General features: G+C 53.8%; 3 protein-coding genes across 3 annotated transcripts; 1 reads left to right on the plus strand and 2 right to left on the minus strand.

Annotated features, from left to right (window-relative positions):
- Positions 1 to 1710: 1710 nt before the first annotated feature.
- Positions 1711 to 4089, minus strand: C8A04DRAFT_14730 (uncharacterized protein; the record flags this gene model as incomplete). The annotated part of the gene is made up of 1 exon (XM_062778212.1): positions 1711 to 4089. One exon carries the CDS (start codon positions 4087 to 4089, stop codon positions 1711 to 1713), a length of 2379 nt encoding a protein of 792 aa, XP_062634057.1.
- A 609-nt stretch (positions 4090 to 4698) lies between these two features.
- C8A04DRAFT_39696 (zinc finger protein) lies at positions 4699 to 8556 on the plus strand (the record flags this gene model as incomplete). The annotated part of the gene is made up of 8 exons (XM_062784682.1): positions 4699 to 4733; positions 4796 to 4910; positions 4977 to 5042; positions 5101 to 5223; positions 5406 to 5507; positions 6069 to 6428; positions 7062 to 7208; positions 7279 to 8556. The coding sequence occupies 8 exons, from the start codon at positions 4699 to 4701 to the stop codon at positions 8554 to 8556; spliced, it is 2226 nt and encodes a 741-aa protein (XP_062634058.1).
- A 1083-nt stretch (positions 8557 to 9639) lies between these two features.
- On the minus strand, positions 9640 to 12677 carry C8A04DRAFT_31778 (uncharacterized protein; the record flags this gene model as incomplete). The annotated part of the gene is made up of 3 exons (XM_062781873.1): positions 9640 to 11710; positions 11768 to 11860; positions 12580 to 12677. The coding sequence occupies 3 exons, from the start codon at positions 12675 to 12677 to the stop codon at positions 9640 to 9642; spliced, it is 2262 nt and encodes a 753-aa protein (XP_062634059.1).
- Between the last annotated feature and the right edge of the window lie 1269 nt (positions 12678 to 13946).

The raw sequence follows: 13946 nt of genomic DNA on the forward strand, positions 1-13946 counted from the left end.
TGCAGCAAAGCAGGCAGAGCGGTGGGTTATCCTAGCCGATTCAGGATATCGTTGGAGACTCCCCGACAAGAATCCGGCGTTTCCTCGAAACCGAAACGGCAAGGGAATGCGGACACCTCTCTCCTGATGAAAGGAAGATGGGAGGTGGGAAACGGGAAGCCGGGGACCCGGAATTGATAAGAAAGAGCTCGCACGAAAGCAGCACCGGCACGAGAAAATCGCTTTCAAACAGTTGCCATCGTCACGCGGGATGGATATTATAAGCCCGGCCAGCAGGGTGCCATCATCATCCACGTGTGCTCAATGGGTAAATGAAGAAAATGGAAAAGTGAGAGACATTTCTTTGTCATGTCCAAGTACATCTTTTGTCATTCCATTCTCAAACAAGTGTCATGTCTCCAGGTACAGAGTGGACAAAAAATTAAGAACTAGGGCCGCTCAGACAAGGCCGGCGAGATCCGGGAGCATCCCAACTCAACGCTCGTCAGGGCAGCCCGTTTCGGCCCCGCCCAAGTGCAACGCCGGAACCAGTCAAAACGCGCCGTGGCGTCCGGTGCAGCCAGGGATTCGTGCAATTGGGCAATCTGACACTCCACATGCCAAGTTGCAGGAACATGTCCATCGAACTTGACGAGTGTGAGATCTTTCCTATCACGATCGTTGGTGACGACTTAAAATTATTCCTTTTCCCTGAGCAGCAATACAGCACGCAATCCCTCCAAATCCATGTCCCATAGAAAGACGGAATATAGGAGATAAGAACAACGAAGGCGGGGAAGGGTACAGAGTGGCAAAGATGCATCGGGTCCGTCCCCTCTCCTGTACGCTATGTACCTCTGTACCCAACTATGTACCTATTCTTCTCAAGGAATTAAACGAAGCACGTTCCCTTTCCTGCATGCTTAGCATCCCACTTTCCCACGAACCCCTCTATCCAACACGTTCGATAGAGCCTTTTGCCTGGTCACAAGGACCAAATTATGAAGAACTCGGGGAAAAAAAAGCCGGATTGCCCCTGTTTGGATCTATTCGCTTCTGTTTCGTTTGTTTCTCCATTTACCAGACCGCATGGTGGCGGACTTTGGGAGCTCCAGATACCCTTGTCTGGCCACCGCTAACGTTCGCATGTTTGACAGGGGTTTCTTCCATATGTTTCCCAAGCCCGAGACAAAAAAAGGTACATCAGACAAGGTCCCGTGATCCACGGTCAGTAAACGCCCACCTCCTCTTCCACCATTTTCCCCGATAGCTCGTTCAGTGCAATGCAGGTGATGTGGTCTCGTGACCTTCTTCACTCGTCTCGACGGATGAAAGCGGGACGAGTCAACAGGCCCAGAACGTTGATCTCGGCGGTCTTCAACCCCTGTCTGTTCGCTGAACTTCCGTTCTTGGCAATCGTTTGGTTTTACGGTTAGTCGGATGATAAATATTACTATAAGAGTTTACGAATTCTATTTCGGCTGAGGGGACGCGCAAGTCGGTAGAGGAAAGATGCGTCAAACTCCGACTTGACAACCGTTATGTATCATTCCCATCTAGTGTATATGTAAGGTATCCTATCCCATGTAGTCTAGATCCGCAGCGCCAACCCTGTATTTTACATCCCCCAGGTATATAAACTCATGCATCAGCCGCCCGCCCATCGCGGAATGGGCCGTATATGTACATCCTCCTTATTTACATTCACCGCCGTTTCCTTTCCCCTCTTCTTCACCACCCAGTATTCTCCGGCGTCGGGCCGTTCCCCTCCGTGCCCGCAGGGGCAGGGTTCTTTTTCCAGAATGACATGGGTTCTGGCATTGCAGCCAGCAAGCGCGCAAACGGATCGGGCTCCGCTTCCGCCTCCTTTCTTGCCCACTGGCTGTTTTGACGGATCTTGACGTCGCTTAGATAACGTACAACCTGATCTAGGATCTTGTCGAGCCTTACGTCGCCCGTCGTTGTTTGTTTCTTCTCCAATTCGGCAGCATAGGACAGCGGGAGCGCCTGTATCAAGCTTCTTTTCAGCTGGAGATCAATCTCCTTGCTCAAGGCGAAGCACGTGGCGATGTGGTGCTCAATACTCCCCAGTGTGCAATACTTCAGGGAGCGTGCAAGCCGTACCTTCAAGGGGACGGTTTCGCTGAAGATCACCCACGATTGTAGTTGTCGCGGCGTATTCCGGGCCACGGCATTGGCAAGCATCTTCTCAAAGTTTCGGATGCGGAAATCTGCCGTTGTGGTTTGCGCCGTGAGCCAGTCCAACCTTGCTAACCGCCCGAAGCGCTCCGACTTTTCCGTCTCTCGTTTCGGCCGCTCCTCTAGTTCCACGACCACCGACATGGCTGTGTCAAGTCTGTCAAGTAGTGGCTTGTCCTTGTTCAAAACCACTCTCGCGGCGTGCCGCAACCGAACGTTCATCATGCTTGTATGATGCCACGTCTCCCGAATCCACACGGCGGTGGCAAGATGGTCGAGCCTCGTTTTATCAGACTCCGTTTTGAAGTCCGCGTCGTCAAAGCCGTCATCGAAAGCATCACTAGACCGTGGAAGCGTTGTCGCCTGCCAGATGTTGAGGAGGTTCCGCATTTGTCTGACGGGCTTGGAGCTCACAGGCACAGGACCAAGTAGTAACAATGACGCTTGATCGATGTTGTCAAGTAACCCTCGGATGATTAATTTGGTCGCTGGGACATCCATCAGTGTGATACACGAGTGGAAGAGCCGCCAAATTAGCTCTCTGCTGAACGTCCACTGCTCTCGAAGACAAACCGCAAAGAGTTTTGCGCCTTCCCGGATCATCCCGAAATCTACCAGGCCCTCCATCATCGCCTCCGCGACATCCTGGGTAAAAGGAGCACGCCGAATATAGAGCCCGTCCATGAAGGCAGCCTCCTCGGGGTTGGCCCAGGAGTGTAATTGGGGGTAATTGGCAACGAAGTAAGGGCCTCTTCGGATCAGTCCTATCCCCCGAGGGTCAAACCCGAACATGCGCCGGGCAATACTCTGGAAACCGGCAATGTCGCGTTTAAGGCGGTAGTGATGGAGCAGACATAAGTACGTCGCCTCTGTTGGTTTCATCTGGCTCTTGTAAAGAAGCGAATCCACCACTTCCTGGGACAACTCATGTTCGCCAAGGAACGAGAAGCCCAGTATCAAGAAGCTGTAATTCTCGATGCCTGGGGGGACGCTGCAGACGAGCAAGTTGTAACAAACTTTCCCCACGTAGCGATCCCGAAGACGCGGGTTCCACCTCTCAAAAAGCTGCAGAAGGGTTTTGTTGAGCTCTGCTCGCTGGAGAAAGGTCGTCTCGAGATCCTCCATCGGATAGGAATAAGCGGGGTAGCCGTCGTTGCGCAGCATCTTGTGAAAATTGTACGGCGATTCCGCGCAGGTAAGGGGGAAGTGTGTCCCGGGTGCTTTGGCTTCGGTGACATGCCACGACTGCACCATGAGCCGGTCCGTCAACTCGATCATCATTTCCATTGTTCTCTCGAGGTGTTTTTCGGTCCTTGGTTCTCGGGCGTCCAAGTTAACCCCGGTATCCGCAAAAAGGAGCTCTTCGCATCTTGCCAGCGTCGTATCCTTAGCCGCAGGTATGTCCGGGTTCCAAGGAAGCCCCAGCGCGCTGCGAAGGCGTCGGGCGGTGTTGAGCCTATCCTTGAGTTTTCGAGGTACGTCCTTCAGCGAGCTTGTTTCGAGTTTACATAAGTCCCAGAAGAAATCCAACTTCTCCCGGGGGCGGGTGTACGGTACGTCAGGGTATGGAGATGCCACAACGCTGGCAAGATCTCGACTAGCTGAATCGTGGAGCAAAGCAGCCAAGCTTCTGCGCGCTTCGGCGCTCCTTTCGTCGGGTTCAGATCTCGGCCACCAGTCCTGCTGTCTGGGTTCTTCGAAGGCCACGGCCCCGGTACTGGCGGCAGTGTGGTAAGTGGTGAAGGTATCGCCGCAAAGTAGCTTTCGAGGTCGCCTGCTACCCTCCGTGTAATTCGTTGTTGTCGTGGTCGTGGTCACCCGCTTTGTTGTGGTGGTGTATTTTGTGGCCCGCAGACACGCTCGGCAGTGACACGCCCGCAGCTGGGCTGCCATTGACCGGAGACCCAGCATCGTCGGGGCATGTCGACCAAGCAGGGCGGCGCCTGCGAGCAGGGTGGTCTAGAACTAAATTTTGGGCGTCGTTGGCGGACGCGAGGGGCTGGGTCCGAGGACAAGGAGCTTGGTGGGATGGTGTCGGACGTCCCAAATCAATTCACACAAACGGAATTTCCTCGCCTAACGTTAAGCCGAGCTTCAGGGTGATGGACCCACAGGAGCTGCTTCATCTTGACTTTTCAGCAGACTCTTAACCCTAACCCTTCTTCACATTTTTACAACTCGTCTAGTACCGTTGGGCGTCATATCGAGGAGTTTAATTATAATAGTCGCTTGGCCTTAGTAGAAAAGTCGATTACTACTAAAATTTTTCCCGTCAAAGGTGAGAAAGAACCAAGTGGGTTAACGGGAACCAGAATTCCCTCTTCTGGCGTGTTGCCAAGAGTCTTCAGAGCCCCGCTGCCACTGCAGCCACTCGAAACTGCCCCTCAACACCACGAGAGCGCATCCTCAACCCCCAGCCCACTACGCAGGAGAAACCCAGCCCTCACGTACACGTTGCTAATAGGCCATACTTAAATAAGCTATAATCATTCCGATTCAGGCTTGCAGACTGCCATCGCCATGTACGCGCTGACGCTCTCGGCGGAGTTGGCGGGGTACGTTCACATTTCCCTCTCCTTGGCAAGGACAGACGGACCTTCCGGCTAATACAGAGCAGAGTAACCAACCTGCGGCCAAAGGACACCGAAGAAAGCAACTTCTTCTACACATTCAAGGTGCAATGCACCTCTTGCCGGGAAACACATCCTAACCCGATCGCAATCAACCGCTTTGTAAGCCGTTTTCCTCTCTGTGTGTGTCTAGTGGTTTTTGAAGTTCTGTGTCTCACAATACCGTAGGAAACCAACGAGATGAGCGGCAGTCGCGGCGAGGCAAATTTTGTTTGGAAATGCAAGAACTGCAAGGTATGTATTGGCGCTCTTCTTGGAGTCCATTCACCAATTCGAATTGTTGTTCTGGTAGCGCGAAGCCTCGGCCACTATCAAGGCCGCCCCAATCGCTTACGAGCAAGCTGAGCCAGCGAAGGCCCAAAGAATTCTCGAATTTGACTGCCGTGGGCTTGAATTCACCGAATTTCTCCCAGAAGTAGGTTGAAACATTATGTTCTCCATACCGACCTAGCCTGTTTCTTTTACCCTGTCATGTTCATAAATTACACACACCCGTCGAGTTTATTGCGTCTTTTCTCGCGTGTCGTTTCTTTCCCTTCCTAGTTTCAACCCAGGGCTACTCTAGCATACAGAGACAAGTCCGCTGACAACAATTAGGGAGAGTGGCTGGTGGACGGGATCGAGTCTAACACCAAATTTGATGGGGTTGAGTTGATAGAAGGGGAATGGTTTGACTACGACGAGAAGGCCGGCGAGGAAGTGAGTATCAAGGATCTCAAATGGGACATAGTTCGTGCTTGATCCAGCCTTCAAATACATTCAAGTTTAAAACATTGTCACCACTCACTGTCACTCTCGGCCGAGCTTTGGCAGTGATGATAGAAGACCGCGCAGTACCCAAGGTAAGTAAATAAATACACTTTACGTTTTGCATTTTACGCTATTGTTTTATGTTGAGGAGTGCAAAATTCTGCTCTAATTTGAACATTCCCAACACATTTGCCCCCGTCCCCCCCTAAGATGCCGGCTCACATTTTCTCTTGCTCAAAGGTTCCCCGTGATACCCTCAAACATGAAATAGGCCATTCGAAGGGGCAGGGGTTGTGACCCGTGGGACGAAATGTTATGTAATTTCATCACAGTACCGCCAATGGAAATTAATAACTAGGTCTTATAGACCCACCATTCGTATCGATACCGTATAGTTCGTACGCTCAAACACCACAATTTTCGATTAAACAACCAAGGCGGTCCCTGAGGTTCCAATTCAAGCTCCGCTTGCTTCGCCGATTTCACTCACGCCCAAGAATCGCCATCAAGATGAACAAAAACGAATTGGCTGCCACAATCGGCTTCCTGACCGACGCGGGCCACCTCCTGGCAATCGCGGCGCCCGATGCATCGGCCCATCTGATGACCCGGCGGAACGACTTGATGCTGGAGTACGACATGACTCTCACGGACAAGGAGCGTCAACATGTTTGCACGAGCTGCGGCCACATCCTGCGCCTGGGGCAGGGCAGCGAATTGCAGATCAAAGCGAAGCCCATCAATCACCGAAACAGGTCTCGCCAAACCCAGGGATCGAAAAGCAGAGCGGCTGCAAGGCTTGACTCATCAACGACATCGTCAGGCCCAAGTAAGAGCATCTCCTGCGAACGTTGCAAGAGCGTGACAGAAGTCCGTTTTACGGCACCTGCCCCTATCTTGAGGCGCAAGACAAAAGGGGCCAAGGCTACCAAAACTACGAGCCTGGCGATGAGTGCATCAACACCCAGCACACCTGCCTCAGAGGCGGCCCCGCAAAAGACGACTTCCAACGCGAACAGCAAAAAGCGTGCCAAATCTAGGAAGGCTGGGCTCCAAGCACTACTAAGTCAATCTAGCGCGTCGCGGGGCTCACAAACAGGCTTCGGCTTGAGTCTCTCTGACTTCATGCTAAAGTGAGCGAGTGAGTGAGTGAGTCAAAGTTAGGAGCCTTGTATCTCTGTTCCCTGCAACGGGCCGGGCTTCAACCAAAATCTCCGTCCACGCCGGTTCAGACGACTAGCCGAAGATTCAGGAAGGCTCGGGGTGACACACCCCACCTCTACACGCTACCCGGCCCTTCGGGGCACCGCGAGAGGCCTGGGCTGGCCCAGAAAAAATCCCGTTCGGTGCAGCATGCCCCGCTATAAATTTGGAGGAAGGCAAACCCGCACTATCAACTGTTACCCCGCCAAAAAGTTTATAATACCAGCTTAGACCCCTCCAAAAAAAAGTTTCTCGATACCGATATTTCGCAATCACAGCACCGCATAACCATACACTCAGCTAGACGATATGCCCGAGCTTTTCGACACCATTGGCGACAAGGTTGACAAGGTCGCTCCGGCGGCCGACGTCAACGGCGCAACCGTCGATGAGGAAGAGAAGGTGGTTGAAGAGATCGAGTCCCTCTGCATGAATTGCGAGGAGAATGTAAGCCGTCCCAAGCGCAGCGGGACTCCTACCGTAAGAGATGCCATTGCTGACTTTGGATGGAACGCAGGGCATGACGCGGCTCCTCCTCACCAGGATCCCCTACTTCCGCGAGATCGTGATCATGTCCTTCTCCTGCGAGAAGTGCGGCTACAGCAACAACGAGATCCAGCCCGCCGGCACTTTCCAACTCAAGGGCGCCCACTATGAGCTCCGTTTGACGGCCATGGCCGACTTCGAGCGCCAGGTCATCAAGTCCGACACCGCGACCATCAACTTCATCGAGCTAGACGTCGAAGTCCCCGCGGGCAAGGGGCAGCTTACCAACGTGGAGGGCCTCCTTACAACCTTGATTGACGACTTGGCTTTCAACCAGGAGCAGCGCAAGGAGGAGGCACCCGAGGCATACACCAAGATTGGCGAGATCATCGAGAAGGGGCGCAAGATGCTAGACGGCGAGGGGTTCCCCTTCCGCGTCGCCGTCGACGACCCGGCAGGCAACTCCTTCATTGCGCCTGACCCGCGCGACGGCGTAGGCAAGTGGGAGAAGCGCGAGTTCCTCCGCACCCCGGAACAGAACGCCGCGCTCGGCCTCGCCGACACCGCCGCGGATAACAACGACCTCGACGCCAACGGCGACATCATCGCCGACCAACTCTACGAGTTCCCCGCCTCCTGCCCGGGCTGCATGCACGCCTGCACCACCAACATGAAGATGGTCGACATCCCCCACTTCCGCCAAGTCGTCATCATGAACACGACCTGCGACGACTGCGGGTACAAGTCCAACGACGTCAAAACCGGCGGCGAGATCCCCGAGAAGGGCAAGAAAGTCACCCTCCGCGTGACCCAGCCCGTCGACCTCGCCCGCGACATCCTCAAAAGCGAGAGCTGCGAGCTCGAATGCCCCGAACTGCGCCTGTCCGTCAACCCAGGCACGCTCGGCGGCCGCTTCACCACCGTCGAGGGCCTCCTGACCCAGGTGCGCAACGACTTGCACGGGCAAATCTTCGATGCCGACGCCGAGATCAAGGGCCGTTCGCACGACTCAGTTACTCCTGCCGAGCGATCCCGCTGGACGGCTTTCTTCGACGGGCTTGACGCGGCTATCAGCGGGGAGAAGGAGTTCACTATCGTCCTCACCGACCCGTTGGCGGCTAGCTATGTCCAGAGCCTAGCGGATGACCCGAGCCAGCCGGACGAGCAGATGACGGTGGAGGAGTATGACCGGACGGATGAGGAGGAGGAGGAGCTGGGGCTGAAGGATATGAAGACGGAGGGGTACGAGGAGGATGCGGGGGTTGAGAAGGCGGGTGAGAAGACTGAGAACGGTGAGAAAGCCGCATGACCGTAGGAAAGGAGATAGGATAGTAGGCGGTTTTGTGATTATTTGATGATTTGTAAATTTGCATTTTTGTTCGGCTACGGGTGGGGCAGTCCAAAGGGTGACTAAGAGAAAGAGAAAAAACGGTTTATAGAGATGCAGCAAGATACCCTTGGTTTTGGGTCTCGATCAAGATCAGAATACATGGTATGGTGTATGCTTTCGTGCCACAAAATATCGTCCGTTTCACGTTGACGCACTGCACACTTAAGTCTACAACTCACCGTGATACATACCACTTACCACGCATTCAATCAAGTCATGTTCACGCACGAGGAGAATAAGTTAATCCATAACCCTACTCAACATTTTTGTCTTCCCACCATAAAACTACCCACATATCTACAATGAATTACCGACTAATACCTGACTGGGCAAAGTGGATGCTCGTGGTAACTGTGGGTGTGCGGATGAAGAAGAAAATAAGAGAAGAAAAAAAAGACAAGTAAAAGTAAGAGAAAAGGGATGAAGGAATAGGAAAAAAAAAACAAAAGACCTGGTATCACTCTTCCCGTGTCCCAGACTCCTAAAACTCCCCCTATCCGTCCATCCATCCAATCCATCATCCATCAGCCGCTGCCGCGCACAGAGGGCGACTCATACCAACCAAGCAGCCATCAAGGGCGTCATCATCTTCACAGCCCAACCCTGGGCTAGAATTACCCTATCCTTCTCATACAACAGAGGTAGGGCAGAGCGATCGGGAACAAATGACCGCCTTCCACAGCCCAGTGCCCCGTAAGAAGGAAATGATGATGATAAAAGAAAATGTAGGAGAAGAAAGGAATCAGGGGTATCGTATCGTCACCTAGCCCAACCAGAATCCATCCATCCATCCAGTACCCTTCTGGCCCCAAACAGTTCTCCAGCCAACTGGGTATAAAAGGTGTGCCAGAAGATAGCCATCGGACAAAATAAAATAAAACATAAAAGAAAAATTCCCGATGGCATGACAATAATAGGGGCAAAACAGCCAAGTGATGTCTGCAGGAGAGAAGAAAGTGCAAGAAAGTTAGGGCCACAGCCACAAGGCCACAGCAAGCTCGCTTAGAAGAAAGTCGGCTTCGTCAATACCCGGTACTCGACATAGTCCTCGCCATCGATGGTGATAATCATCCCCTGGCTGACCAGCTTGCCCTGGAATGGCCCGCTCTGCTTGCGTTGGTACTTAACACCCATGTGAATCTTGGCATCGTCACCACCGCCGCCCGGGGTGCGCAACCTGTTGGCCTCCTGCGCCTCCCAGACTTTATTCAACCGCGACACGTTGTTCTGGAAATGATGAGCTTCATTTCCTTGGCCAGTGCCGTTAGTGCCGGTGTTGCCATGGATGGGTTGGCTTCCGTGGCTGGGCACGGTGTGAGCGGTCGGGGTTAGCCCGGCAGCAGCAGCGGCCGCGGCGGCTGCGACGGGGCCGAGAGAGGTCTCGCGACTAGCGGCACGCATGTCAGCTCGGGCCTGTGCAGCTTCGAGACGGGCGATCTCGCGGCGCGCGAGGGTGTTGGTGCGCTCGAGCGCGGCCGAATTGGGGCCGGGGCCGGTAGGTGTCCGGTTGGCGGAGCGGAAGTCGACATCGGGAAGCGGGTGGCGGCCGTTCTCAGTGCGCCGTGACTGGCGGGGCTCCTCCGAAGGGCGGCCGGGGGCGAACGAAGCGGCAGGGTGGCCAGACCCGGGTCCAACGCTGCCTGTTCCTTTCATGGCGAGGGGAAGCAGGTCGGGGTCGTCCCTGCGGATCGGGATACCTGTGGCAAGGCTCACGGCGATACGTTTCTGGGCCTCGTAGACCGCTTGGTTCTCGTTCGCATGGCGGTCCGCAGGGTTCTCCCCGTGGTCGAGTTGGCGCTGGCGAACGCGGCAGTATTCCTTGATCTCATTCCGGCTGAGCTTGCGCAGGTGCGGCTCAAACTCGACTTCATCCCAATGAATCCAGAGTGCGCCAGCGCCGGCCGGGAAATTGCCAATAACAGTGCGCCCATCCCGAGTCTCGCGAGTCAGTTTGACCCTGAACATATCGTTGGCGCCCAAGATGCCAAAGACGGCGTGCTTGTTGACTGGGTCCTCTTCGCTACTCTGCTTCCAGTAGCCGATGAGAATCCTGGTCGGGCGAGTCCCAGGGATGTTGTCAAGTGATGCTTGGGAGGATTTGGGCGATTCTGAGGGAACCCCAAACGAGCCGGCCAAGCGGCGTTTCTTGTTTTCGGGTCGGTTCGGGACCAGAGCGTTGGCCGGCATCTCAGTGCCGTAGGCAATCAAAGGTGCGGTGGCGGCGTCCGGGGGCGGATTCGTCCTCACCCGTTCGGAAGCGAGCTCAACGGCCTCGGCATCCTGTTTGGCCCTCTCTTCCAACGTCTCATCCTTGCGGTTGTCCTCGATGCGGATCTTAACGTATTCCTTAACGACATGATGGTTCTGGCCGACGAGGTGGGGATCGAAGGCTACTTTGTCAAAGGTGACCCAGCTACCTCCAGGGCCAGGTGGTATCGGGCATCGCGGGTCCATTGGTCGGCCGTCGCGAGTGATCGGCTGGATGCGAGTTCGGAGTCGGTCTCTAACATCAATGAAGCCAACTACGCTGTGTTTATCGGCGTCATTTTCGGCCTGTGAGTCTCGCCAGTAACCCAGCAGAACACCCTTGCCACCGCCACCTGTTGTCCCTTGTGGCTTCGGCGGACGGCCGGCTGGGCGCCGGATCTCGATTTCTTCGGTGGGGGCTGGGCTGACCTCCTTGTCCTCGGCGTAGATCCCGGAGACCCGCTTCCGCTTGGCGTTCTGAATGATAAGCGTTTTGTCCTCGTGTTCGCCCATCACCACGTCCTCTACTTCGGCTCCTCGGATAGGCGAAGGCTCAACGTGGACGTTGCTACCGACCACAATCTCGTCTTGCAAGAGCGGTGGGACGCTGGAGGCGTGGCTAGATGTATCCCCGACATACGAGTCAGGTGGGGGTGAGAGTTCTTCATGATTGTCTTCGTGAGCGCCGTCGTGGATACCCTCAGTGATATCCTCGCTAATCGCTTCACTGGTATCCTCGGAGTGGTCCTCAGGATGGGCCCGCTTATGAGCGGTGCGGGTGATTGGAGGCATAGTTTCCTCGGATGGCTGATGATTGCTGTCGAAGCTATAACACGATGTGTTAACGTTGCGGAAGGTATACTTGATAGAGTGCTGGACTTACTGGAGAGACGAGCTTACTCGTGGAGTTTGATTTGTTGTTGGGGAGGTTGATTCATTCGGGTTCGCCACGGACTTTGCTTCAATGAGCGGAGCACTAAATAGACGTCAGCAACCTGTTTCAGATGTTGTAGTTTCCAATGGTGTTGTTCATAATTAGGTAACACTGTACAAAGTACAGTGTTGTTGTTGTTGTTGTTGTTGTTGTTTGCTGAGCTGGCCAGAACAACTGCCTTGACGGAAAAAGAGGCAGGCGATATTCGGGGGAAACAGGGTTGGCTCACCTCTCGACGGGCTCGTGTTGAACTTGAGTCTGTGATAGCGCTACAGGGGGGTCACTTAAGCCCACAGCACTAGACAGCAAACTTGTTAACGCTCCGTACGCTAATGTGGATAGAGATAGATGAGGTAAGGCGCCTCGATGGGGACTGGGAGGAAACCTTACCTTTCGGGATGTGGCTGTGGTAGGAAAGGACTAAATATGAGAGTGGTGTTAGTGAAGGGAAATGGTTGTGTTGTCAAAAGATATTGACGAAGGTGGTTGTGAAATCGGTTCTGGGGATGTGAATGGGAAGAGGAGAGGAAGCAGTCCTCGGTACCGATCCCCCCTTTAAATAGCCATCCAGAACCCAAAACGAGAGAGGTAAACAGCTCTCTGAACAACATATCTGTACCGCATTTACAGTCATGAGGAGCATCAACACCGTACAGTCCCCCTAAACTGCCCCGAACAACAGAGCGCCAGGTGTGATGAACCGCGTTTCACGACTCAAATTTGAAGGGGAAAAAATGTAGAAAAAAAAAAACACAACTCACGCTTCTTGCTGTTCAGCCTTCGTTTCCACAACAGGAGGCGAAAAGGCGACGGACGGCGGATCGTCGGCCATCATATTGGCCTCCGGGACTGAGTCCATCGTGTCGGTAGAGTCAATGGCCGCCAAACTAAAATGAGAGCCGCCAAATACTGTCTGTGTATCCACTTTGGATCTGATCTGGGAATCCATTAGTGCTCAAGAAGAAAGAAAAGGCCCCGATGTTGAGATAGAGCGAGTTGAGTTTGGGGGCGGGAAGGGGCGCGAAGTGATGCGATGCTAGTAAGAGTGTGGCTCAACAATGAGAGGCGCCGCTTAAAGCAAATTGAGTGCCCTAGCCACCACAACAACACCCGGACGTGGTGTAAGTCCAGCGGCTGCTCGGTTTAAGGTCCGAACGAAGAAAGCACAAGAGGAATAGGAGGGTAAGAGTGAATGATACGGAGGAATCAACCAAGGAATAGAATGGGCTTGGTGGAACGCGCTTACCGTTTGGCGCTTAAGCTGGTCAACAACAACCCAACGTGGCAATAATTCCAAACTGGGCGAGCGTTTTTACCAGAGCCAAAAAAATAGGAATTTAAAGTCTTGGCGCTCAAATTGTGTTTCACGAGAGAGATAGGTGTAGGCGTTTAGTAGCAATGGGATGGCCGAGCTTCGTGAGGGATCAGATGGCAAACTGTAGGCAAAAGTCGACAGATGTGGGAGTGTGCGAAGGTGTTGCGCCGGGATGTCGGGGAAGTTGTCGCAAATGAGTCGCGGATTGCGATCATGCAGGCGTGGTCAATTCCTCCCGATTTGGAATGAGCCAAAACACGGAATTACGGTTGGGGGTTGCGACGGACGGACAACGGTGGCGCTTGGAAGAAAGAGGATATTAAATTAGGAAGCGTAAGCGTCCGGTGTGAGCAAAAGCGCGTACCCTAACAGAGAAGAGAGAGAAAAAAAAGGAAAATGTGAGGGTTGCAAGAGGAAAGAAGGCAAAGCGCGGTGGGAATGCAGAAGTGAACTGGCGTGAGTGGATAGATAGGAGCAATTGAAACCAAGGGAGACAAGGTCATTTGCCAGAGTCTAGGCCGGGGGTGGGAAAGACTCGAGAGGTGCATACCAGTCCAAGTACGAAGTACCGGAGGATGACGGGATGATTCAGTGTTCAGCCAAAATTGCACCAGTTGCGATTTGAGAACCCCCTTGGCCCAGATCGGAGCTAAGCGAGGGGACTCGGGAACTCTGCCCGTCTTCTATTGGACTCGAAACATTGTACCCGGTTAGGAGCAAACAACCGGACAACAAGCTGCGCAAAGACGGAAAAATAGCCAAAACGCAAGTTTTCGGGCGGGCACTGTGCTGAAGCCTCGAACATTTCTCGGG

This window comes from Dichotomopilus funicola, assembly GCF_033296635.1.
Source record: "Dichotomopilus funicola strain CBS 141.50 unplaced genomic scaffold C8A04scaffold_72, whole genome shotgun sequence".
Classification (NCBI taxonomy): Eukaryota; Fungi; Ascomycota; class Sordariomycetes; order Sordariales; family Chaetomiaceae; genus Dichotomopilus; species Dichotomopilus funicola.